Below are 25568 nucleotides of genomic sequence, written 5' to 3'. Positions count from 1 at the left end.
TTTCTTTTTCTTTTTTTGTGATGGTTTTTTAATCAATCAGCCCGAGCCGGCAACATTGTACAAAGCTTTTGAGTATCGTTGCGACAAAGAGCTGATCAGCAAAAACGGCGTCAAGCCAAGGCACGAAAAGAAAGTCCGAAAGCAAACCAAAAAAACAGCGATGAATACGATGAAAGGACAAACGAAACAAGGAAAGAAAAAATGAATGCACGCAACAAATCGATTGGAATGGCGACAATGACTTGCTCATTGCTGTCCAAACAGGAATTGACCATTCTCGGGTGTCGGGCTAGCCGAAAGGGAATCTGGCAGCGAAGGTGTATTACTTGAGGAGGCGTCGCCACCTTTCTTCGTTTGGAATCGCCCACCTTCGCCTCGTACTCGCTTGAGTGCATGCTTGTGCCTTGACTCGTGCAGATAAGGCTGAGTGATTGAAAGATCGAGACCAAAACACAGAAATCAACGTGTCAGTACATTTGACGATTGCAAACCAACGAATCGGCCAATCAATCTACACTGGGGCTTCCACTCCAAAGCACCCTCAGAGGTGCCGGATGATGCAGAAGCGGGTGTTGAGGCAATCACCGCCGCCAGAGCACCTTCTGAGGCTTTGGTTGTTAACTATTTCGCATCGACGAGCACCACTCACCTGTCGCTCTTTTGAGATTTTGTTCTCTGCCTCGAGTTTTGCTCTCGCTTGCCTCCGCTTGAGGATGCGATGGTACTGCTTTGCATTGACGTATAGTGGCTCTTCCTCGACGGCCTCGGCAGCAAACGGCTGCGGGACCTGTGTTTTTTTTTTTTTTTTTTTTCCAACAACACCATGCAACAAAGACGAAATATATCCATGCAACACCAAGCGAAACATATCCATGCAACAAAAGTGTGCGAGGTCAGTACATGGGCATTTGTCTGGGCATTTGTATGGGCAATGCATTGCCAATCTCAGAACTGACCGCTGCACTGGACATGGCGGCGGCAGCGGCGGCAGCGACGGCGGCGGCAGTGGCCATGTCCGCCTGTCCACCCAATAGTGCTGCAGCGACTGCCTGGTGCTGCTGCTGCTGGTGCTGGTGCTGGTGCTGGAGGGATTGGGATTGCTGTGGTTGGGATGGGGTCAGTTGAGGCTGCTGCTGCTGCTGCTGCTGGAGTGCCGCGTGCTGCTGCTGTTGTTGCTGCTGTTGCTGCTGATGTGATGGTTGTTGCTGTGGTTGCTGTGGCGGGAGGACGAACGGGGACGACGACGACGACGAGGCCGCCGCCTGCTGACCTGGCAAGTAGAAGGGCGCAAAGTACTGCTGCTGCTGCTGCTGCTGCTGCTGTGGATGTGGATGTGGTTGTTGTTGTTGCTGGGGTTGGGGTTGGGGTTGGTGGGGTGGCAGAAAGTGCGCCTGGTGCTGCTGCTGCTGCTGCTGCTGCTGCTGGTGGTGAAGCTGATTCTGCTGGTTCTGCTGCTCGAGCTGCGCTGCGGCAGACAGCGAGTCGAACGGATTGAACACGCTCATCTTCTAAGACAATGAATGACGAGAACAAAAATAAAATGACAAGAACGACAAAAAAAAGAGGGCAAAAGGGAAAAAAAAAAAAAAAAAAAAAAAAGAAGCCAAAGATTGAGAGTTTGCTGGATTCTGAGAAAAGGACTATTCAAGGGGGGGGGGAAACATAGCCGTACATCACTCGTGTTGTTACAGCAGTGGATTTCATTGCATACAGTACAGCATTTACCTCGAATGCATGAGGTGAACGAAGCAGACAAGCAAATCAAGCTTCTTTGTCATTCTGCGTTTGTGAAAACGAGGAAACAGTCTCACGGTCGGATTCTATCACATATGGAGATGCTCGTATGTTGAAGTACATCCCATGTAAACGCGATTCGAATCGTACAACGCCGAGCGAGCTTGGCGAGGCGGGAAACGACCATTTTGGCCACTTTCCACGTTTCGCGCATTTTGGTCGCGGGGGAGGATTGTCCGTTTCCCGAATCGTCGGAGCGACTGTGAGTAGGCGATTAGACTCGCACGCGGTGGTGGTACCTGTCTCGTTGCGTTGGAGTGCGTCAAGCAGTTCACCAGCAACCGCGCAACTGAAGCACGTCCGAGCCGGATGCCAAAGTGAGTACGCCACAGGAGGATGCCATGCAATGTTATCCAAGACACACGGTACGCAGCATCGATCAACGTACGCGGCTGCCCGAGCACACACACGATCGCCCTCGCTGAAGCTCCGAGCGCGTTGAGCAATCGGAACGCTGCGCCGAGCGCGTCCTTCTCGCCTGCTCGCTTTCCATTGTTCATTTCAAAAAAGACCAAGTACATGTCACCGCTTCACCGTGATTGCTTGTTCGTATTAAGCTGGCTGAGCTGACGGCGTTGTTAGCGGTAAGACTTTGAATCCCACACTGGAGCGCGATTCCACAACTCCGCCGGCTTCTACTCTCGGCTGGACTCGAGTTCGGACGCTGCGCCCGCCCCGGCCCCCCCCCCCCGACAGACTGCTGAGTTTCGAGTTCTGGAATGCGTCTCTTATGCTTCTGCGGCTTGGCTCATGTTGTTGCTTTTTTTGTGCGGAGCGTTTGTGAACTCGCTCTTTTGTTGTTTTTCCACCCACATGGAGGAAGACGTTTGCTCCCCTTTTTGCATTTTTGGGGGGGGCGGTTTAACGCTCGCTGCTGCTGTGTTTGTTTTTGCTTGTATTGATGATGATGCTGCTGTCATGCTGAGTGATGCTCATCGCGATGATGAATGATTCAGCTCTTTCGCTTGGTTTTTGCGTCACTAGATCCAACCACCTTAAAATGGGCATCGGTGCTTATGTTGTTGTTTTTCCCACCACTGCTTTGTGCTTCTAAATACAGTTCCCCTCTTTCAAACCCCCCATAACAACCACCCCCCCCCTTCGCATGACCATATACTCGCTCCCTTGCATTGCGGGTCGGGGGAGGGGGAGGGGGTTGATGCACCGTATCCTGCGATGGTTTTGTGGATCTTGAGCATCAAAACCGTTCAGTCTATTTGTAACATTGTTTTTTTATTTTGAGTGTATTTTTTGGTGTTTGATTTTTCAAAGGTAAAGATCGAAGAGCACTGTTGACGCTGAAGGCATTGCGAGCAAATGTGATGGTTGAGTGAGGGACGGAAGGGAGCGAAGGGACGGACGGGAGTGAGGGAGTGAGAGGGAGTGAAAGGGAGTGGTGTTAACGCGAATGGTTCCATAGCATCAAAGCGAACACTGTTTGTTTGTTGCCGCGCGCTTTGAGTCTCTTCCACCACCACCACCACCACCACCCCGTAGCCCCGGGCTGGTTGGGACGAGAGAGAGGGCAAGACTGCCGTCGTCCTGCTGCACACTGGACTGCGCGGAAACGGGGGACCAGGGAGGAAGAGCAACTGCTGGGAGAGGGAGCTTTGAGCAAACCCACCACCGCATTATTCGCAACAACCCGCATCGTCACCAAGAGAGCGAGAGAGAAGGAGGCGGGAGGAGGGAGTGGAGGAAATGCAATGACACAAGTGATGATAAAAATGCATGACGAAATGAGAGGGGGGGGGGAAAAGCGATTCATTTCGGGGCACATCGACAGTAGCGTTTGGCTGAGTGAGAAAACGGAGAATGCAAAAAAAAGGGGAATATTTGAACAATAGAATCAAATAGTAAAAGAATACGAAAGAATAACAAACAAATAAAGAATAAAGGGGGACACCATGCTGGGAGCAACAGCGTGGAGGAGGAAAGGGGGGAAAAGGGGAAGAGGAAAGGGGAAAGGGGGGGGGGCAACGAAAAGGCCGGGACGTTGGAACAGGATATGGAAGCGTGAGAGCTAGTGCGAGCGAGAGATTCGGCTTTACCGTGTTGAAAATAATGCAAATGACAAGGAATCGATGATGAGAAAGCATATCAAAGCCCTAGTTTAAAGCTATACAAGGCATACGAAAAAGAATGTTATCGAACAAAACAAAGCCATTGAAGCAAAAGTAGACAAAAACAACGACAGCCCCCCGCAAAAGTGGGTTGATGAGTGTGTTTGTGTGTCGCTCTTGATGCTGCACAGGTGGCTGAGGTGGCTGGGAGTCGTGCAATGCGGGGGAGAGGAACTTAAAAAACCAAAAACAAAAACCAAAAACCAGCAAAACAACATTCTGCCCTTCGCACCCCACTCCCTCAATGATGGGTGTCCTGGTGGCACTTTCTGATCAAGATTTTGCAACAAAAATTATTTTACTAATCTCCTTGTGTTGTGCTTTGCTGTGTGTCCAGAAACCCCGCTCCCTTTTTTTTTTTTTTTTTTTCTTGGCAGCTCCCACGAGACAACATATGCGCTCGATACCTGTGGCGACCACGCTGGCCGTGTTGCTGCTGCTGCTGGTGGCAGGGCTGTTCACATCAGGCGCCACCGCCGCGTCCCTGACATTCGCCAGCACTACCAACAGTGATTGGCTGACTGCCGCCAACTGGAACCCTGCGCAGCTGCCGACCACGAACGACGACGTGACCATTCCCAACGGCTTTGCTGTCACCTACACGACGGCAGCCACCAATTTTGTGAAATCCATCACCATTGCCTCGGGTGGATCTCTCACCATCAACGGTGCCTCGACTTCCTGCCAACTGACAGTGTCGGGCACCTCCACCACCCCGTCCAATATCGCTGGCACGCTGACCGTGTCGTCCCCTGCCAAGCTTGCCCTGAGCTCCGGCACGGGTCGGCTGAACATCCAGGCCACTGGTTTGCTGGTGTCGAACGGCGGCTCCTTCACTGGCAGCGGCAGCGTGTACAACGACGCTGGCGGCCAGGTGTCCATCACTTCCTCCACCACCATGTCTCTGCCATTCTACCTCCAAGGAACCAGCACCCTCGCCATGAGCGCCGGCGCGCCGCTCACGCTGACGAGCACCGCCAGCATTCTCGGTGGCAGCGTGACGAGCGGAGACAGCCTCGCCGTGCTCGTGCTCCAGTCGTCCGCCACCGTGGCGACGTCTGTGAGCCGAATTCGCGTTGCGTCTTCCGCCACATTCAGCGGAGCGGCTTCCATGCAAGTACAATCGCTGGAAGTGGCTGGAGGCACGGCAACCTTCGCTCAGGCAGTCAACGTGACCGAGCAACTGCTGCTCAGGGGCGGAAGCATTAACGGCGCGAGCGTCCTGCGCGCGACAGAGTCCTCCTCTGTTTTCATCCAGCCAACAAACTACATGTATGTTTCTGGCTCAGTGACCGTAGAGCTGCGTGGAACCACCAACTACTCGTCGCCCACCTCGCCGTACTACATGACGACCGACAATACGGCACGGCTCATCAACTACGGCTGGATGGAGATGCGATCAACAGTTGCGGATCAGATTTTCGTGACTGGCAACGCCGTCGCTGGGTCGGGCTTTTTCAACTATGGCACCCTGAGCGTCGCTGGCATGGGTGTCAGACTCAACGGCTTCTTTACCCATCAGGGCCAGCTTTTCGTGGCAGACAGCCAACTCAAACTCGGCGGCAGTGGTGTGTACAATGGGTCTGTGACGCTGAACAGCACGCTTGCATCGATGGCGTTCACGGGCGGCTCCTGGACGCTCTGGACCGTTCCCAACAACCTGCTGATTGACGGCGCAACCGTCGGTTTTTGGCAAGATGCGACTTTGGCTTCGTTTACGCTCAACTCTGGAACGGTGTATGTGGAGAAGGCGATCGTCGTCACCACCTCGATGACACTGCGAACGGGTAACTTTTACTACTCCTCCACACCCGGCAGCATTACCGCAGCAGCGACCTCCCAGGTGTTAATCCAACCTACGTCGGTACTCGGTTTGAGCTACCTCCCGCTCATCCTGAACGGCACGACCACGTTTGTTTGCGGCTCCGCTTCGCTGTACCTGTACAACGATGGTCGCGTGAAAAACTACGGCTGGCTGAATGTTGTCGCCTCTCCGGGCTTTCCCAGCATGCTGAGCTGGTATCCTGCAGGCACGGTGACTGGATTTTACAATTATGGAGTCATGAACATTTCCGCCCCGACACCAGTCACGCTTGGAGCGCCCTTTTTCAACCTCGGTCAGATCTACGTTGCGAACGGCATTGTCAATCTGGCAAATGGTGGTTTGCAGAACGGCACAGTCACGTTGAACAACACTCAAGCCTCGTTTGTGTTTACGGGAGGCGCTCACGCCGTGTGGCGCGGTGTCGATCCAATTTTCCTCGACGGCGGCACGGTCTCTGTCGCGCAAGATCAGACGACTGGCGGCTTGATTATGAACTCTGGCAGTTTGTACGTGAACAAGCAGCTGACCATTCTGTCGTCGATGACGCTGCGAGGTGGATCGTTCAATTACGACAGCTCCCCAGGCAGTGTAATTGCCGCGGCAAGCGCTCAAGTGCTGATTCAGCCCTCCATTGGCTACATTTATTTGTACTACATTCCGCTGATTCTCAATGGCACGACCACGTTTATCTGCAGCACATACTCGCTCTACTTGAGCTACGATGGTCGCTTGATCAACAACGGTTGGATGAATGTCGTCGCCGCCCCGGGCCTTCCCAGCATGCTGAGCTGGTATCCGTCGGGCTCCTTGACTGGATTTTACAATGACGGAGTCATGAATGTGTCCGCCCCGACACCGGTCACTCTTGGAGCGGCGTTTTTCAATCGCGGTCAAATCTATGTTGCCAGCGGCACGGTGAATCTGGCAAATGGTGGTTTGCAGAACGGCACAGTCACTCTGAACAACACTCAAGCGTCGCTTGTGTTTACGGGAGGCATTCACGTCTTGTGGCGTGGTGTCGATCCCGTTTTCATCGATGGCGGCACGGTCTCTGTCGCGCAAGATCAGACGATCGGCAGCTTGATCTTCAACTCTGGCAGCTTGTACGTGAACAAGCAGCTGACCGTACAGACGTCGATGACACTGCGAGGTGGCACCTTCTCGTATGACAGCGCAGCAGGCAGCATTATTGCTGCATCCAGCTCTCAAGTTCTGATTCAGCCCTCCATTGGCTACATTTACTTTTATTACATTCCGCTGATTCTCAATGGCATCACCACGTTCATCAGCAGCTCGTACGCGGTATACACGGGCTACGATGGTCGCTTGATCAACAATGGATGGATGAATGTCGTCTCGACTGCGCCCGCCACCATGCTAGGCTGGTCGGGCGTCACTGCGGACTCGGGCTTGCATAATTACGGCACGCTCAATGTTTCAGTCTCCGCTTCTGGGCCCCTCGTTTTTGCAGCAGCTTTCAAGAATTTTGGCCCGGTCTACGTCGCAAATGGCAATCTGAATCTCGCGGCTGGTGGTGTGCAGAACGGCACGGTCACTCTGAACAATACTCAAGCGTCAGTTGTGTTTACTGGAGGCACTCATTTCTTGTGGCGCGGTGTCGATCCCGTTTTCATTGACGGCGGTACGGTTTCCCTTGTGCAAGATCAAACCATTGGCGGCCTGATTTTCAACTCTGGCTCCATGATGGTGAACAAACAGCTGACCGTACTGTCATCCATGACGTTGCGAGGTGGCACCTTCTCGTATGACAGCGCAGCAGGCGGCATCATTGCTGCAGCCAGCTCTCAAGTGCTGATTCAGCCCTCCATTGGCTACATCTATGTGTACTACATTCCACTGATTCTCAATGGCACCACCACGTTCGTCAGCAGCTCGTACGCGGTATACACGGGCTACGATGGTCGCTTGATCAATACCAGATGGATGAATGTCGTCGCGACTGCGCCCACCACCATGCTGGGCTGGGCGGGCGTCACTGCGGACTCGGGCTTGCATAATTACGGCACGCTCAACGTGTCCGTGTCTGCATCTGGGCCAATCCTTTTTGGGGCGGCATTCAAGAATTTTGGCCTGGTCTACGTTGCAAATGGCAATCTGAATCTTGCAGCCGGTGGTTTGCAGAACGGCACGGTCATTTTGAACAACACTCAGGCTTTGGTTGTGTTTACTGGAGGCACTCATTTCTTGTGGCGTGGTGTCGATCCCATTTTCATTGACGGCGGCACGGTTTCCCTTGTGCAAGATCAGACAGTTGGCAGCTTCATTTTCAACGCTGGCTCCATGATGGTGAACAAGCAGCTGACCGTACTGTCATCCATGACGCTGCGAGGTGGCACCTTCTCTTATGACACCGCGGCAGGCAGTGTCACTGCCGCAGCGACCGCGCAAGTACTGATTCAGCCCGTCCTGAGTTACGTCTATTTGTACTATATTCCGCTGATTCTCCGTGGCACCACCACGTTTATCGGCAGCACATACTCGGTCTACACGGGCTACGACGGTCGCTTGGTCAACAATGGATGGATGAACGTTACATCATCATTTACTACAACCGTGCTCGGCTGGTCGGGCGTAGGGGCAGACTCGGGCTTGCTCAATTACGGCACGTTGAATGTGTCTTCTCCCGCGCCAATCTATTTTGGAGCGCCTGTCTCTCATCATGGCGTCAGCACCCTTGCTGGGCGGGTGATTTTCAGCGCGGGTGGCCGGATGAACGGCACCGTCTCGTTCTACGATGCTACTTCGATGCTTTGGTTTACCGCTGGAGTGTTTGATGTCATCGTTGCTCCATCGCGTTTCCAAGTCAGTGGAACCACGACCGTGGTGCCACGAAGCGCCATCACTGTGCAGCAACTGTGGATTGACAGCGGCGTGCTTCAGACCAACTATGATGTGGTGGTGACGGATCTTTGCACCATCCAAGGCGGGCAAATCACGTATTCCGTCTCTCCTGGTCGCCTGTACTTGACGTCGAGCAGCCGCACCACCATCTCCATTGCCAGTGCCTTCACCAGCAACTTGCCAATCTACTCGTATGGCCCTGCGACCTGGATTACTGCAGATGGTGGCACGAGCTTCACCCTGACGTCGCCTGGCAGGTGGTTGAATTTCGCGCCGTTAACCATGAACCGCACCTCGGCGGCGTTCACCGGAACCGGTGGCTTTTACAACTACCACAACATCACCACTCTCCAGTCTGCCACCATCAGCCCCAGCATCTTTGTGCAAGGTGGCACCATGCAGGTTGTTTCCGGGACACAGACTGCCTCGTTCACGTCGGTGCTCGCGAACGCCACGATGGATGTGGCCGCTGCCGGAACTCTAGCCGTGTCGACTGCAACGGCGTGGGTAGCTGGCTCCACCCTTCGTGGATGCGGCACGGTCACAGCAGCTTCATCCGTTGCGCTGCGAGGCAACATCGTTCCCGGCTGCTCTGCTGCCGCGTCGATTCTGACTTGGACGGGCGCCATGTCCATGGCTGCCACCACCGTCACCAGCATTCAGGTCTACCCTGGACCAGTGATGAGCTCGCTGGTTGTGTCTGGCAACGTGGCGCTGAACGGAAATGCGTCGTTCGAGTTCCGTGACGGATTTACCGTGGCTCCTGGCCAATATGTGAACAATCGCGTGCTGACTGCCAACTCTGTGTCCGGCAGCTGGCTGTCGTCGTCGAGCTTGCTGACAGTTGTCACGCTGATCAACACTGTGAATGTGACTCTGAACGCAACTGGCTCGTGCACGAACTGCAGTGCCATCACTGGTGTGTGTGACGTGATCAACTCGCAGTGTGCCTGCGTCGCCAACTACCACGGCAGCTCCTGTGAATGTCCCGGCAACGCAACCCACGCGTGCAATGGCCATGGTGCATGCAGTCCCTTTGTCACGGCTTGCGCGTGCGACACCGGCTACTGGGGCGTGAGCTGCGCCAATTCGTGCCCAGGCGGTGTTGGACCCAGCACTTGCTCTGGACACGGCACCTGCTCGCAAGCCAACGGACTGTGCACCTGCACTACAGGGTATGGTGGCACGGACTGCCAGTGCCCCAGCAGTTCGTCGGCACAGATCTGCTCGGGACATGGCACGTGCGCCGCTGGCGTGTGCACATGCGCGTTTGGATACTTTGGTTTGGATTGCAGTGGTGTTTGTCCCGGCGGGTTCAGTACGCCGTGCAACAATCATGGTGTGTGCAACAGCCTCACCGGCGCATGCGACTGCTCAAGCAGCGGGTATTCCGGCTCTGCTTGTGAAATTCCGCCTGTTTCGACCACGCCATTCTCGTCGACGCCGGTCGTGTCGACGACATCGTCTGCGACGCCTGTGAACTCTGAGCAGTCCTCGGCATCAAGCACGGTCGGCGCCAGTAGCACTCCCGCATCGTCGGCGACATCGCAAACACCCTTTTCCAGCACGCCCTTCTCCTCAACCGTCCCGTCATCCACGCCTTCTTCTGCAACCCCAGTGTCGTCAAACACGCCCATCCCGACCTTCTGTCCGTACGGCTACTATGGCCCAGTGTCTGGGTGTGCGTCGATCTGCCCCGGCGGTGCAACGACTCCGTGCACGAATCACGGTGATTGCGACTATGTGACTGGCGTGTGCACTTGCACGGATCCAGACTTTGGTGGAGTGGCGTGCAGCTGCCCTGCTCGAGCTGGTCAGGTCTGCTCCAACAGGGGCGCATGCACGGCCAACCCAAGTGTTTGCCAGTGCTCGAGCCTGTCCTGGGGCGGCCCAGCTTGCGAGTGCCCAGCCCACCTTGGCAACACGTGCAACAACCATGGCACGTGCATGCACGACGGACAGTGCGTATGTGATCCCGGCTACTGGGGCGCTGATTGCTCGATTCACTGCGCTTTGCCTCCCGGCGCGCCTTGCGACTGGTGCAATCCGGCCAACTCTTGCCCGACGACACCATCGGCACCCTTCTTTGTCTTTACCGGCTCTGCGTTATCTTTCCCAACCAACTTTGGCACCTTTGGCTCTGGCTCTGGCTATCTTGTGCACGGCGGCGGGTCTGGCGGCTACCTCATTCAAGGCACAACGTCACCGAGCGTGGTCGACTACGCTTGCGCCACCAATGCGGCGCCCGTTGCGTTTTCGAACGGCACTGTGGCTGAGCTGTCGGTGCGGATTTCGGCGTCCAACTTTTACAACTGCCCTGCGAACAACACGTGCGTTGGCTCGTTCTCTGCCGTGATTGCGGATTCAGACTCGGACACGGTGGTGTACCTGTCCCTTGGGTGGAATGTGATTGTGTTGTCGAATGGCACACACACTGTCGCTGCGTACAACAACACATCGCTGCGCCACACGTATCGCATCTCGCTCAACCAGACCGGCAACGGACTGGTGACGCTGGACTACGATGGTGTTCCGCTGCTGCAGTTGCCGCTGACGCTGACCTTCCTGACCAACCCCTCGCCGCGCTACCCGCGTGGTTCGTTCTGCATCGGCGACGACAGCACGGACTATGGCGGTGAGAGCTTACTGCAGTACATCTGGGTGGCGCCGAGCGCGCTGGCCTCCACGACCGCTTGTGACTACATTCCTGCAGATAGTCAAGCCGAGTGCAGCAGCGTCGATCCGCAGTGCTACTACTGTGGTGCCAGCGGCAGTTGCTCGGATGTTCTTGCGTCAAACATTTCGAGTTGCTTTTTCGATGCTGTTGTGGAGGAGGTCGTTCTGTTCCCCATCCCGATGTCTGCTGACCAACGCCAAGCGATCGAGTACTCGACTGGAGCGCTGAACTTTTTCATTGTGTTTGTGATTGTCCTGGTTTCGATCGCGTCCATCCAAGACTCTCCCGAGCACCCAGAGCTGCAGTCCGATGTCTGGAACTTTATCGATCGCGTGCAACGCGTGGCCAGCATGGGCTTTTTGCGCGCCAAGCTGCCGGAATCGTTTGTCGTGTACACCGGCATGATGGCGTGGATTAATTGCCACATTGACATTCTCGGGACCAGCTTCCAAGAGTACGATCCTGTCACTGGCGAGCGTCGGTTGCTCGACATTGACCAGGTCGTGTCCTTCCTTGGCATGGACGAGCGTCAGTTGATTTTCAACACGTTGCTGATTATCGGCGTGCTCCTGGCTCTTGTTCTGGTCGTGGCCATCATCCTGGTGATTGGAACGAGCTTGCGTCTGTGCTGTGCACCGCGGCTGGATCGCAAGCTTTCGCGTGCGGCCAAGCTGCGTGCGCTCGCTCGCCACTACACGCCAGCCACCATGTTGCGCGTGCTGGCCCTGGCCTACTATGGCCTGTGCTTGGCTGTGTTTGCCCAGCTGACCATCAGCGGCGCAACGTCGTACCAGACCAACGCGTTCGTTGCGTCGGTCATTTCCTTGGTCGCGTTGGTGGCCGGCTTGCCTCTGTTGTGGTGGTACATTATTGTGTATCGCAACAAGCTCGACGTCAAGCACCAGCTCGGTCCTCGATTCGGCAAGAGCGAAAAGAAGCCAAAGAAAAAGTCAAAGACGGATTCCGACGCGGGCAAACCAACCGAGAAGGACGAGACGCCCAAGCAAGTTGCTCATTTCGACAAGCGGTTTGGTGTCGTGTATGGAACCTACAATGCGCTCAACCGACCGTTCGGCTTGGCCTTTATGGTTCGCAAGCTCGTTTTTGCCATTCTGATCTCGACCGCAGCCATCACCCTTCGTGTGCAAGTGGGTCTGGTTGTGGGCCTGAATCTGCTCTTGCTGCTTCTCTGGATTGGACGCCGGCCGTTCAAGAGCAAGTTTGAGTTCTGGAGCGAATCTGTCGGCTGCATTTTGGACTGCATTTCCTTCCTGTTGCTGCTCGCGTACGATCCCAACCAGCCATCTGGGGCGCCCACCGCAGCGGAGGCTGCCTTGATTATTTCCTACGTGGCTATTGCTGTGCAAGGCTCGTCGGTGCTTTGGAGCACCATGACTGTAATCCGGACGAAGATTGCCAACCGACGCCATCGACGAGCGATGGCCGAAAGAGGAGACGTGGCTGTGGTGGAAATGCAGCAGAACGATTTGGTCAATCCGCTCAGCCAAGTCAGCAAAGCCAGTGAGGCGCAGGCAGTCCACATTGAGAGTGTGTACGAGAGCACGCCAGTTGCCGCTGGAGTCAGCGCTCAAGCCGATCCCATCTACCACAGTCCCTCCGATGCACTGCCGTCCAGCGACTATGAGACGATTGCCAAGCAGGACGAGTCGGCTCAAGCCCACTGGGTTTGAGTTGTTTGTTTCTTTTTCTTGTTTCATGAATGTGTTGTTTGTTTGAGTGTTTGCTCTTTTGTGGGTGTGTGGGGGTGTGTGTCCGTGTGTGTGTGTGTGTGTGTGTGTGTGTGTGTGTGTCCGTGTGGGTGATGTTTTCTTATTCTATCAGTTCTACTATTAGCTTGTTGTCGAAGTTTCGATTCGTCACCTGGCGGCGCATTTCTAAGTTTGACGGAGTTGTTCGCTTTGAGGCGGATGGGGATCAATGTTTGTGGTTGCGAATCATTCCCTTGAGGACTCGATTTTCCATTTGAGCATTGCTGAGCATTTCTGAGCAAGTCTGAGCATGTCCACTCCCCCTTTCACTCTTTTTGTTTGGTTCGGCTCAAACTGCCATGTCAGACCCCAATGCACCACCACCACCACTGAGTGCTCATTCTGAAGGGTCTTCTCGACGCACTGGTCGTCGCGCTCGTCCGCCGTCGACGCGAGCTGCTGAAAGTACTCCAAATCCCAACGACGATCACTCTCAAGCGCAAGGTCGCCGTCCAGCTCATCGGGCGACTGTCAACCATCATTCAGACCACATTGCTGCTTCTGCTGTTACTGCTGCTGCTGCTGCTGCTGCTGCTGGTACTGCTGGTACTGCGGCTGCTGCTTTGTCGTCGTCCTCGTCGCCGGCCGCTCCAGGCCGAACAAGGCCACCGACGCACCCCCAGCAGAACAGGGCTCCCGCCCATCCTCCCCAAGCTCGACAAACGCGACATTTCGCTGCAGGTCATACAGTTGCAGGCTCTGCTGCCGCGGTGCAGTCGGTCGGTGACGAGCCAAGTCATCCTGCTCCCAATCCAACGCGCCGTCGGAGAACCCGGCACCGCGCGCCACCGCAGACCGTGGTGGAACAACCGTCGTCGGGAATAGCTGCAACGACACTGCCGGAACATTCTCAACGGCACAGGAGGCACGCACCTCCACCGCACCAGCACGCCAGCTTCCATCATCCTCTCGAGAGCAGCTCGAGTTCTCAGACAACTTCGTTTGTGGCCAATCCGACCACGCCCACTGGCGCCAACGTCTCGGATGCGCTGAGCGCAGGTTTGCAAAGCGGAGCAAAACTCTCGAGCCATGTCGCATCCGATGGGAAATCAACGACTTTTCCAAGATGCAGCTGGCTCCCCACGACTCATCAGAAGGAATCGTCGGATTCCGACTTCTAGCTGCTGCTGCTGCTGCTGCTGTGGAACACGGCACGTCTCAAGCTAATCTATTTTCAAGCAAGTCTTATGCCGGATACTCTTTCAGCAACACGCACCTCCACAATCACCACCTTTTTCCCGCTGCAGCGCAGCACCGCCCCGCTTCATGCACCCACCACAGCACCCTTATCTGGTACAGTGCGGCGACCGGGGGCTCTGCCTTCCTCTCTGGTTCTGCCGCGAGTCGTCGATCGGCGGACAGACCCAACAGCTAACGTTTTCATATTCCTTTGCAACTCGAGAGACGCAGCTTCCAGCCCTGCTGTTCCAGCAATCGAAAGCCGTCTTCCCGGTGGATGTATTGTACACTACTTCCGAGCAGGCTGCCAATGAGTACATTCAAGAGCACTTTGCCACGACAAGTTTAATTGGCTTGGATCTCGAGGTTGGTCACTCACATGTTGATTGAGTACGAATTTGAAAATGATTCTAACCCTTCTCGCCCGCCCTCCCCCCCCCCGGCGCCTGGTTTTGTGTACCATTGTCAGTGGCATCCCGAGTTCCAGGCCAAGCAATTTAATGGCGTCTCTCTCATTCAGTTGGCAACCGAAACCAAATGCCTGCTGTATCATCAGCCTCGCGTTGAAAGCCTGCCGTCGGAATTGGCCAAGGTGTGTGTTGCGTGTTGCAGGAGCTCGGCCCGCATGATGAACTTCTTGTTTGAATGCGCTAACATTGTGGAATTCTGCCCTTTCTTGTTTCAGCTGCTGGCAAATCGGGCTGTGCTCAAAGTTGGTATTGGGATTTCAAACGACCTGGCTCGACTTCGACGGGCCTGTATTAATTCTGGGCATGTGCACCTGGAGTCCATCTTTGACCTTGGGGCGCTGAGCCTGCTGGTTTTGTAAGGATGGGCTGAATGATCAAGTTGATTCCGCTGCTCTGACTCTTTTGAGCTTGCCCCCCCCCCTTCTCGCGTCGTCTTTGGAGAGGTTTTGCTCATTTTTGCTCTGTTTGACAGTTCGGATTTGAGGGGTGCTCCTGGATTGCGATCGCTGGCAACACGGTGTGGACTGGCAATCAACAAGGCCAAGCAAGTGTCCATGTCTGCCTGGGACCGCATTCCTTTGAATCACACTCAACTTGTTTATGCCGTTCAAGACGCGTGGGCCAGCTTTTTCCTTTTTGCGGTACGTTTTGTTTTTTGAAGAAGGCTGTTTCCATGAGCAATTGGTTTTCATTGATTTTTTTTGTTTTTCTCTTGTGCTGATTCTTTTGTGCTGCTTGATGGCTCGGAACAGTGTCTGTATGCGTTGTCTCGTGACATTCCTGCGACGCGAGTCTTTGAAACAACGCCAAAGGGCGCCGTCCTTGCCGGCTTGGATCCCAATTCTACCATTTTCGCCAATGCGCGTGCGATTATTCGGCTTCGGCATCAATCGCTCCAGGCCCTCGGATTTTCCTTCACTGTCCAGCTGCCTGATGCGCAGATTTCCGTAAAGTCGTTCGAGAAGGTTTTGGACGTGTCTTTATTTGCCAAGCATTCTGTTGTCGCCACGGCAGACGGCTCAGCAGAGGGTGTGAGTTTATTCCGGAGCAGCAGCTCTGGTCCCCCTCCTCGCTGATGCCCTTCGCGTCGCCTGTTCACTTTTTGTGCCTTCTCGCATGTCTCAACACTGTCATTTCTTCAACGAAGAGCGTGGAGGTGTCGTTTTATTGTTTTTGTCGCTGTTTTCGTTCGCTGTCCTGCAGATCCGTTCCATTTCAATTCATGATTATTCCATTGTGTCTTTGCTGAGCCACTTTGTTTTTGTATTTTCCCCCGCTGCTGAGATTTTCCTTTTCAGTCCCTTTTTTTTCTTTTTTTCTTTTTTTTCCATGTATCGCATTCTAAGCAATCCAGGCAAGTTTTTTCCCCCTGTTTCTCATTGCAACTTCACAATCGAATGCTGCAACGTCACGCAAGTTTGACGATTTTGTCAACGCCATGACGTTCTGACATTGATGAATGAATGAATGAAAGCCGCTTTTTTTTTTTTTTTTTTTTTTTTTTTTTTTTTTTTTGCCATGCGGCGACAATGCTCTTGTCCTTCCTTCCTTCCTTCTTCTCTCTCTCTCTCTCTCTCTCTCATCTGACTCTGTCTCCGCTCGGCTGCTGCTGACTCGTGAATGAGGCTGATCGTCTTGGTGTTGATACTCTGTGTGTGTGTGTTGGGGACTCGGTGCTTGCTGCAGGAGGCTGGACGCGTGCCGCAAGCGCAGGACGATCGCGTGGCGCAGTGCATGCAGCGGCCTCACTCACGACCTCCCCTGCCACCGCCGCCGCTGCTGCTACTGCCACTACTACTGTCACTGCTGCTGCGTGGATGAGCGGGCGCGCGGCGAGCTCGGGGACGTCGCAGCGCAAACCAGCGTCTTCTGCTGGATCCAGGACGGCTGCTGCCAAGACACTGACCACTGCATCGTCGACTGGGCCGAGCAGGTCCTCCGCCGCCGCCGCCGCAGTGAGCACCACGAACGCTGCAGATGCAGGTGCACAGACCACTGCAGCATCGGGCCAGACAAAGCTCGAACCTACCCCGCAAAAGGGGCTGGACACCGCGAGCGTCGTGAAGACTGCAGTGTTGGGATCATCCGCTCCCACCGCCGTCGCCGCAACAGCAGCAAGCCCGGCACTGCCAAAGACCCAAGTGGAAGTGACGTACACGTTCACGACCCCTCAAGATCAGATTCCCGGCATGCGCTTGACGGACAGCGCAGTCATTGTGCCGCTGACCGTCATGTACACGAGCTCGCCCAAAGCAGCCGACGAGTTTTTGCAGACCCATTTCTCAAAGACCAATGTGATTGGCTTTGATGCAGAGGTAGGGGATGGACGACGATGAGTGCTTGCCAGGTTGTTTTGCGTTGTCTCAGTACTGACGCTCGTTTGTCCTTTTTTTCGTCTTCTTCTTCTTCTTCTTCTCCTGCTTGTTGAACATTTCAGTGGCGCCCGGAGCAAAAGAACGAGTTCAACGGAGTTGCCGTGATGCAAATTTCCACAGAAGAGGCATGTCTGCTGTACCAACGCAACGGACCTGGCGCGTTGCCATCGCAATTACTTCGGGTAGGCTTGGCACACAAAAAGTGTGATTTCGGGGTTGTTGACGGAAGAGTCGAGGTGCTCGAGCGAAACTTACTTGCATTTGCTCTTGTTCTTTCATTTATCGCTTGCCTCACTTACTCTCCAGCTCCTAACGGATACGAGCGTACTGAAAGTTGGTGTCGGTGTGGCCGACGATCTGAAGCGAGTTCAGCGCGCGTTTGGCCTTCCCAAGCAAACCCAATTCGAACCTGCCGTTGAACTTGGAACTTGGAGTCGTCTTGTATTGTGCGTGACAACGAACGTGCAACAGTTTGATACGACGGGGAGGTGGAAGATAACATTTTGCTTGAAGGCACGGTTTGACTCAATCTGTCCTTTTTGGTGTTCGGTTTTTTTTCTTTGATTTGCTTATGATTCACAGCAAGGATCTCCCGACCCAGCCTGGCCTCAAGTCTCTCGCTGCTTACTGTGGCGTCGCCCTAAATAAAAGCAAGCGCATCACCATGTCGGCGTGGAATCGTATTCCCCTGAGTACCAACCAGCTCATTTATGCCGTCCAGGATGCCTGGATTAGTTTTTTCATCTTTGCGGTAGGTTGGATTGCGTGCATTCGGGTTGGTTGGAAAATGGACAGCGGCGTTGAAGCCATTTGTTGCTGACCGGCTTTTTTTTTTTTTTTGTTCGGTTTGTGCCACGTCGTACCCGGCCCCCCTTTCATCAGCGCCTGTTCGTTCTCTCTCGAAACAACAAGGCTGTCACGGAGCTCAAGCGCACCATGTACAATGGACGACTGATGGGATTTGATCTTGACAGCAACCTTTTCAAGAACGCGCGGGCCTTTTCGCAGTTCCGCTCGCCTTTGCCCCGTGGTTTGTGCTACTCGTTTGTCGTGCAACAGCCCGACGCTGGCTCCCAGATTCGATTGCGCGACGAGCAAGCACTCGCCACACTGTTGCCTGTTGGCACCGCTGAGAGCGAGGCGGAAGATCCCGAGCCCACGCTCAACTCCCCTTCTTCCCCTTCCGACGTCGCAGTATCCGAGGTGGCACCGCCGTCCGAGGCGCTGGAGGCGGTCGCGGCCAAACCCACCGCCCTTCAAGTCACAGACAACAGCAAGTCGTCCGCGCTCCAGCCCGCGCCCGCGCCTGCGCCCGCGCCCGCTCCGGCTCCGGCTCCCCCAAGTGCCCCTCGTGCCGTCTCCAATACGCTTCCGCTCCCGGTCAAGCCGAGCGAGCAGTCGCCCGAGTATGTTGAGGCGGAGGGCTGGTTTACCCTGCTGCGCGCCTCGGATGTCGTGCAATGGCAACGCTTGCATCGCACTGTGCAGGCGCGGCTAAACATTGGCGGGTACCGCATCTTTGAGCACGTTGCGCCGACCCTCAAAGACGCCATTGAAGGTGTCATGCAGCGCGCGTTGGTTTCCATCAAACTCGATCTCACAACTTTGGGCGAATCCATCGCTCCTCCGCCTGCCGTGCTGGTTGGCTCGACCATGTTGCTGTCTTCATCAGCGCACAACGTTGAGGCGTTTGTAGACCTCAATCATCCGCATCACTACACCACCGAGATGCTGCGGGCGACAATTGTGGCGTATTCGAAAATTCTTGGTCTCGGGGCCACTTGTTTCGAGATTTATGGATTTGACAAGCCCCTCAAAGTGCGCTTTGAGGATGTCAACAACAATGCAATCATGTCGTCACCCAGCCAGGTTCCATCTGGACCGTTCCGTGTGATCATTCCCGGCTCTGTTGTCGCACCCATGCGAAAGGATGCCGCTGCGTTCTCTCGCGCGTGGTTGTTCGATCTCATGCTCATTCTCATCGGGCATTTGCGCAAGCAAGACCTCAAGTTGTCCGACCCTGAATGTGTGCGAACGCTCGATGTGTCGCCTAGTTTAGGCTCCTCTGTTGCTGCTGGTGTTGCTGCCCCTGCTGCTGCTCCTGCTGCTGGTGCTGCTGTTGCTGCTCCTGTTGCTGCTGATGTTGCTCCTGTTGCTGCTGCTGCTGCTGCTGCTGCTGTTGCTCCTGTTGCTGCTGCTGTTGCTGCCCCTGCTACTGCTCCGGCGCGCAACTAAAGGGGCTTTTCGTGTTTTTGCGATCGATTCAACAAATTTGTCATACTAATGAAATAGAGAACGTCAATCTTGAACGACAGGTTGGAAGCGACGCTTTGAGGGCGGAGGTGAAAATCGCAAAATGAGCTGCGTTTGCTGCTGCTGTTGGTTTCCGACCTGCGCCATCTTTTTGTTTTTGTTTTTTTTTTTTTTTTTTTTTTTTTACGTTTCTGCCACTGTGTGTAGTTGTGCTTCATTGTGCTGCCTTCAATGCATTCTAATACCGGCCACTTCCAAACTTGGCTTCAGGCTCAGTCACTTTTCTTTCGTTTCCGTGTCTCTCTCTCCTTCTGCTCGGTGCTCCTGCTCGTCGCTCAACCACCTCCATTTTTTTTTCTCATCCGCTTCACCAATCAATCTGATCTCGCCATCCATCGTCACAACTCATCGATGCAGACTGCAAAGCACATGGTAAAAGAAGTCATTGACGTCATGCTGCCTTCCTAATCAAGCAAAGTGACGCGATTGTCTCAATTTCTGAGCTTTTTGGACTGATTCGCTTTTTGAACTACGTTATTGTTACTTTCGGAATTATTTTGCCTTTTGCTCAGATCGTCGGGCTTGGCAATCCGGGCGCGCAGTACGCAGGGACGCGGCACAATGCAGGCGAGCTGTTTGTCAACCACCTGGCAATGCTGGCCGGCGTCCGCTTTGCCAAGATTGGGCAGGCGGGCGAGGCAGCCACCATTCCGTCGCTCCTCGAGCTCATCCAGATTGCTGGCGTCAGGATCCCCGCGCCGCCTCGGGTCAACAAGCAGCCTCGTCTTGCACCGCTGCTCGTCAAGACCGCTGCTGCTGCAGGCGATGCAGTCCACAGCCCCGCTGGTAATAATGCAAAGCACTTTTCTTTTTGCTTTGGCTATGCATGGATGCTGCTTGTTTGATATGTTGATGTTTGATGCTATTGTCGTGTAGCGCTCACCTGTGTGATGTCTGGTTGGTGTGCGTATGGGTTAGGTTTGCAACCGACTTCCCCCCTTGCTTCACCACCAGTCACCCCACCGGTCTCTCCGCCAGCACTCGCGGATGTTGCGGTTGTCTTGTTCAAGCCATCTTCATTTATGAACGAATGCGGAGGCAATGTCGCATCTGCAGGTAGGTTTTCGAACTCGTTCTTTTGTGCCAAAATGTCTTTGTCAGCAAACGCTCAAACTGACTCGAAAAACCGCGCCCCAACCAAAAATTAAAGCCAAGCACTTTGCCATCAAGCCACATCAAATGCTGCTTGCGCACGATTGTCTAGAGCTGAATCTTGCCGAATTCAAACTCAAGGCTGGTGGCAGCGCAAAGGGGCACAACGGCGTGCGGTCGATCGGGCAGCGTGTTTCGCTCGAGGTAAGCCCCCCCCCCTTCCTTTTATTTCCAGTGGCGTAGCCCTTGCATTGAGCAATCCCTTCACTGCCGGGAATTTCGAAATCGGCGCTACTGTGGCTTACTCGTCTTTTGTTTGATTGGACTTTTTGCTTTTGCTTTTGCTTTTGCTTTTGCTGCTCAGATTCCACGACTTCGCATCGGGATTGGTCGTCCCAGCGGAGGCGATGTGGGTGACTTTGTGTTGAAGAAGTTTCGCTCTGACGAGCTGGCACGGCTGAATGACGGGTGGGGAGAAGCCACCACACTCGCGCTCCTCCAGCTTTTGCCCAAAGCACCAACCGCCGCGTAACTGCCCTCTCAATTCTCGTTAAAACATTCTGTTAAATGATTGCTAATTCTTGATATTCCATGATAAACTATTTTCGATTCATAATTATTCGTCGTTGGCGAAAATTGCGCTCTATCTTTTGGGTCGATTCGAAAGTCTTTCTCAACGCTTTGCCGCAGGCTATCAGCTCATCTAACTGACCAGTAGGTTGACACGGCGGGCATCATACAAAAATACTCTACACCAGAGAAACGGCCATGCGTGTTCATCACTGGACCCATGAGTTACACAAGAGAAATGAAAATATTATGTCAACAAAATGTTCCTTCTACCACAACAACAACCTCCTCAACATCGGCGTTACAAACGCTTGAGGCTTCGCTTTGCATCAACTTTGGCCTTTTCGGTCTTGACGGCAGGCTTCGAGGCTGCGCTCGCTGCTACCTTCCCTGCGGCTGCCGAGGTTTCCGCAGCGCAAGATGATGCGCACGTCGACGACGCAGCGGTTGATGATGCCTCGCCGGCCTTGCTGCTGAGTGCGTGAATTTCAGTCATCATCTTGGCCATCTTGGCGTACTCGTCGTAGGCCTCAAGCAGAAGCTTGCCTGCCTCCTCGTTCAGGGCGGATTCGGGGTTTGGCACAATCAACAAGCACTTGACAGTCTGTACGAAAACCAAAAAAGAAGGGTGTGGAGCATGCAACCAGATGAGGTGGGTGACGTCCAAAAAGTGCCAATGTTGGGCAAAAAACAACGCGCTCTTCTCACCAGCAGGACGTGACGGATGCCAAGCTCGGGCTTCCAGTCCTTCTTAAGAGTGTTGACGCAGATCTCGCCAAGCTTGGACACGTTCGGATGGAAGATCTTGGTGAGGAAATAGCCTGTGAACAAGAGAAAAGGAGGCTTAGTGCCAAAACAACCGACTCTTGTATTTTGTCCACGAGAATGGGCAGTCAAGCTCATACCCTTGGGGGGAACGGAGGGAAAGTCGTTGCTCAAGGTCAGCTTCATCAAAAAGCTTCCACCAGCGTAGGGAGTGCCAGCTGCACAACAATGGAAACAAGCGCAAAACGAGACGGAAATCGAACATTGAGCATGCCTGTGACTGGCAATTCAACGATTCCACAAGCACTACCAACATACCTGGTCCATCAATGACAGCGCGAATGTCGGTCAAGTCCTCCTCGTTTTGGACAATGCGGATGCCCTCCAGCGGCTCTGCGTGGATTTTTTGGATTTCGCGTGCAGCGCGCATCACGACCGCCGGTGACAAGTTTTCGTTCGAGATCTGTCGATACAGCGTAGTAGATCAAACAGTGAGATTGGTCTCCAAGCTTATCGTGAGTGAGTGAGGGCTGCGATTTTTGTTTGGGGGGAAATGGAAATCTGAAACCGTTTCAAAATTCAAAACTCGTTTCGAAAAATCGTTTCTCAAATAACAAAACGCGAGTATTGTGATAAGCAACCCCAAGTCGGATCTGTTTAAATCCATACGAAGCGCGACCCAACATCAACATCCGGAATCGGATTTCTTGCTTGCAAAACGAAACGGAAGCCGAGTTTGAGAGACAGAAACGTAAGCTTTTTGTATGAGCAACAGAATAAACGGCTTTTTTTCGTTGTTTTGAGCTTTTTTGGTTGATTGTCTTTCGTCGGCTTCGGTGAGATGAAATGTGAATAACGTTTCCATGATGAGCAAGAACCGACACGCAGGTCGTCGAGGGGAGGTCGGGTTGGCGATGGGGGGGGTGAGGGGGGATAGAAGTTGTTCGAAAAGCTTGCTTTTGTGGCTTGTTTTCTTGTCGCATCCCGGCCCGCGCTCGCTGAAGCACAGTGTTTTTGGTACTCGCCGCATCATGATCAGCGTAAAGTGGAGCGGGTGGCGGGAAGGGGGGAGGCGAAAGTGGGAGAGCACAAAAGCACATCCGTCATCAGTCCCTTACAGCAGACATTGGTCCAAAGGCGGCTGTTGTCCAGTATGATCTGAGAGATGAGGAAATAACGACTGATATGTGTGGACTGAAAAATTGACATACAGAACATGATGATGATGAGATGACACACAGAGTGGAGATGCATTGCGTAGATCTAGATGGAACAATGAGAACGAAAGTCGGACACGTCGGACAGCGCTGCACTTCGGATAGAGCGAGCTGTAGATCTATCCATCGAAATTGAGCACTTCTAGAGAAAAGCATACATAGACAATTATTACAACGTGCGATACAGGCCTCGGACAGCTGAAAACAAGCAGCTCCGTTCAATTTGGAATCGTGTCAATTTCTGGTGATTGTTGTTCTCTGCTGGCCAGTCTCATCGTGACAAAAGTAGGTGGCTATTTAATTATATGTATCACGACGTGTTCCCCCAAAAGCGTTGCATCAGCTGCAACCCTTGCATCCAATTCCCGAAAAAGCTCGATCCATTGAAAAACCCATTGAAATTTGTATGGAAAAACTCAATGCAGTTCTTTTTTTTTTTTTTTTCTTTTTTTTCGTTTTATTCTAACTCTCTGTCAATGTAAGGAAGCACTTTTTTGCTGCAGAAACGCGAGCCATTCTGAGAACGAGAGTGAAGTGAGTAAAGTGAGTGAAGTGAGTGAGTAAAGTGAGTGAAGTGAGTGAGGCGGGGAAGTGAGTGAGGCGGGACAGAAGAACGGAACAAATATGACGTGGAAAACGGCGAACTGGCTCAAAGAGGCAGGGATGATGAGCGGAGGGGAGGAGAGAGAGAGAGAGACTGGTGCTGCTGGAACAAGCACGCTCAGCCTGGAGTGCAATGGGAGGGGGCAGGGGAGGGGGGCAAGGCTGCATTTGTAGAGTGGAGTCGAAAGGAAGGTTGAGCGTTTCCATTTGAGCAACTCTTGTCTCGGTCACTCAGTCGCTCGTCTGGACCATCAGCACATTACTGGCAACGTCAACTCAATAGTCAAAGGTTGATTTGGAGGGGGGGGGAGGAAAAAGGCGTTTGGAAACGGATTTGGCAACGTTTGGCTAAAAGTCGCATTGGGCTAACATTGGGGGGAAAGGGGGTTTGCGTCTGAGAGTCAGAGAGCATATGAGTGTGTTTGAATTTCACTTTTACTCGATCTGGACGAATTTCTTTGCTTGCTGCGTTTGCACTCACACTGCTTGTTGCCTGCCTTGACAGAGCGTTTTATTTAACCACACGCCAGTGCATCATTACTTCTCTCAAGTGCTCAGAGATCACAAGCCAACACAAACAAATAGAAAAGCGGATCACGTAACACACAAGGGCGCTCAAACACTGTGCGGGGAAACACAAAATGGCCGCTGCATCACCAACGCGATTCAATACAAAGTCGCCAGCAGTCAAGCGCATCATGCAAGAAATGCGAGAGATGCAAAACCCAACAGAGAGCTACTATGCACAGCCGCTGGAGGACAACCTGTTTGAATGGCACTTTACGGTGCGCGGTGCGCCAGACACACCGTTTGCCCACGGCGTCTATCACGGTCGCATTTTGCTGCCCGCAGAGTATCCGTTCAAGCCACCAAGCATCATTCTCACAACCCCGAACGGCCGCTTCGAGGTGGACAAGAAAATCTGCCTCTCCATTTCGGCCTATCACCCGGAATTCTGGCAGCCGTCCTGGTCCATTCGCACGGTGCTCCTCGCCATCATCAGCTTCATGCCGACCGAAGGCAAGGGTGCGATCGGGGCGCTTGATGTGGCCGCCACCGTTCGCCAAGAGCTCGCCAAACAATCGGTGCACTTCAAGTGCCCCGTCTGCCAAAAGTGCAACCGCGACCTCCTCCTGCCCGAAGCAGAAACCCCAGACCTGGCCAGTGCACCCTCCGCAGCTGACTTGAGTGCCATTCGCGAAATTGCATTCAAGGGTGAGGACCCCAATGCACGTTCGCGTACCTCGTCGGCTGTGACGGAAGCGGAGCAAGCAGATGCTCAAAGCCTCGCCCAGTCCACAGCAGCACCCGTGTCAGAGTCGTCAGCACCTGCACCCGAGCCGACCACCGGCCCACAGACGCCCTCTGAGACTGTGCAAGGAGTTTTCCCCGCAGTGGAGTCACCTGCCGTCGCTGGACCAGCATTCCAACCAACTTGGGGTGTGCCACCAACGCCTCCAACCACTCTCACTCCACAGCATCAACAACTGTTCGGTCACTCTCCGTATGTCGCTCATCTCTCCCCGGCGCAACTCTACCATCAGCATCTGTATCAGCAACAGCAGTATCTTCAACAGCAGATGCTCCATCACCAGATGCTCGCGCAACACCAACATCGCCAATGGTTGCTGCAACAGTATCATTTGCAACAGCAGCACCAACACCAACACCAACACCAACAGCAGATGGCTGCGCCCAGCGCGACGGCATCTCATGCAGCTGCACACCTTCGTGCTCGAACCACCACCACTACTGCCACGTCGCCAGCTGCGCCTCTGGCACAGCAGCGCGTTCATGCTGCCCAATCCCCTCCCTCGGTTCTTCACCAGATTGTCAACTACTTTGGCTTTGTGGCGCTTGTTGTCGTTCTTGTTTTGCTTTCAAAGTGGTATGCGGTGTGACATGGTGGTTTAAAAACACGATTATTTGCACTG

The 25568-nt window shown here is 53.9% G+C and overlaps 6 protein-coding genes across 6 annotated transcripts; 4 read left to right on the top strand and 2 right to left on the bottom strand.

The window, feature by feature from the left end:
• Positions 1 to 14: 14 nt before the first annotated feature.
• On the bottom strand, positions 15 to 2294 carry CAOG_07995 (hypothetical protein; the record flags this gene model as incomplete). Its single annotated transcript, XM_004342547.2, has 5 exons — positions 15 to 423; positions 650 to 787; positions 957 to 1508; positions 2034 to 2083; positions 2183 to 2294. 5 exons carry the CDS (start codon positions 2292 to 2294, stop codon positions 247 to 249), a joined length of 1029 nt encoding a protein of 342 aa, XP_004342596.1. The 3' UTR covers positions 15 to 246.
• A 719-nt stretch (positions 2295 to 3013) lies between these two features.
• CAOG_07994 (hypothetical protein) lies at positions 3014 to 12972 on the top strand (the record flags this gene model as incomplete). Its single annotated transcript, XM_004342546.2, has 2 exons — positions 3014 to 3066; positions 4255 to 12972. Exon 2 carries the CDS (start codon positions 4312 to 4314, stop codon positions 12970 to 12972), a length of 8661 nt encoding a protein of 2886 aa, XP_004342595.1. The 5' UTR covers positions 3014 to 3066; positions 4255 to 4311.
• Positions 12973 to 13349: 377 nt separating this feature from the next.
• Positions 13350 to 19383, top strand: CAOG_07993 (hypothetical protein; the record flags this gene model as incomplete). The annotated part of the gene is made up of 12 exons (XM_004342545.2): positions 13350 to 14049; positions 14172 to 14348; positions 14453 to 14595; positions 14699 to 14821; positions 14915 to 15054; positions 15172 to 15340; positions 15452 to 15728; positions 16386 to 17014; positions 17137 to 17256; positions 17381 to 17520; positions 17657 to 17825; positions 17957 to 19383. The coding sequence occupies 12 exons, from the start codon at positions 13350 to 13352 to the stop codon at positions 19307 to 19309; spliced, it is 4140 nt and encodes a 1379-aa protein (XP_004342594.1). The 3' UTR covers positions 19310 to 19383.
• A 222-nt stretch (positions 19384 to 19605) lies between these two features.
• On the top strand, positions 19606 to 21084 carry CAOG_07992 (hypothetical protein). Its single transcript, XM_004342544.2, has 5 exons — positions 19606 to 19759; positions 19900 to 20173; positions 20306 to 20443; positions 20538 to 20683; positions 20844 to 21084. The coding sequence occupies exons 1-5, from the start codon at positions 19739 to 19741 to the stop codon at positions 21009 to 21011; spliced, it is 747 nt and encodes a 248-aa protein (XP_004342593.2). The 5' UTR covers positions 19606 to 19738; the 3' UTR covers positions 21012 to 21084.
• Positions 21085 to 21261: 177 nt separating this feature from the next.
• On the bottom strand, positions 21262 to 23070 carry CAOG_07991 (ubiquitin-conjugating enzyme E2S). Its single transcript, XM_004342543.2, has 5 exons — positions 22933 to 23070; positions 22133 to 22277; positions 21955 to 22032; positions 21758 to 21870; positions 21262 to 21653 (listed from the first exon to the last, which is right to left on the bottom strand). The coding sequence occupies exons 1-5, from the start codon at positions 22939 to 22941 to the stop codon at positions 21351 to 21353; spliced, it is 648 nt and encodes a 215-aa protein (XP_004342592.1). The 5' UTR covers positions 22942 to 23070; the 3' UTR covers positions 21262 to 21350.
• A 390-nt stretch (positions 23071 to 23460) lies between these two features.
• On the top strand, positions 23461 to 25568 carry CAOG_07990 (ubiquitin-conjugating enzyme E2). The gene is made up of 2 exons (XM_004342542.2): positions 23461 to 23509; positions 24140 to 25568. Exon 2 carries the CDS (start codon positions 24276 to 24278, stop codon positions 25533 to 25535), a length of 1260 nt encoding a protein of 419 aa, XP_004342591.2. The 5' UTR covers positions 23461 to 23509; positions 24140 to 24275; the 3' UTR covers positions 25536 to 25568.

The sequence above is a fragment of the Capsaspora owczarzaki genome, assembly GCF_000151315.2.
Source record: "Capsaspora owczarzaki ATCC 30864 unplaced genomic scaffold supercont2.17, whole genome shotgun sequence".
Classification (NCBI taxonomy): Eukaryota; class Filasterea; order Ministeriida; family Capsasporidae; genus Capsaspora; species Capsaspora owczarzaki.
Note: the sequence above shows the minus strand (reverse complement) of the source record. Positions and strands in the feature narration are given on the sequence as shown.

What these genes read in the sequence shown, in the direction of transcription:
- CAOG_07991 (XM_004342543.2), bottom strand. An exon ending in TCCCTCCGTTCCCCCCAAGG is followed by an intron (nt 21,871 to 21,954) that starts GTATGAGCTTGA and finishes TCTTGTTCACAG; the next exon opens with GCTATTTCCTCACCAAGATC. An exon ending in GCATCCGTCACGTCCTGCTG is followed by an intron (nt 21,654 to 21,757) that starts GTGAGAAGAGCG and finishes GTTTTCGTACAG; the next exon opens with ACTGTCAAGTGCTTGTTGAT.
- CAOG_07992 (XM_004342544.2), top strand. Translation starts at nt 19,739, where the DNA reads ATGCAGACTGCAAAGCACATG. An exon ending in TGCAGACTGCAAAGCACATG is followed by an intron (nt 19,760 to 19,899) that starts GTAAAAGAAGTC and finishes CCTTTTGCTCAG; the next exon opens with ATCGTCGGGCTTGGCAATCC. An exon ending in TGCAGTCCACAGCCCCGCTG is followed by an intron (nt 20,174 to 20,305) that starts GTAATAATGCAA and finishes CGTATGGGTTAG; the next exon opens with GTTTGCAACCGACTTCCCCC.
- CAOG_07990 (XM_004342542.2), top strand. Translation starts at nt 24,276, where the DNA reads ATGGCCGCTGCATCACCAACGCGATTCAATACAAAGTCGCCAGCAGTC.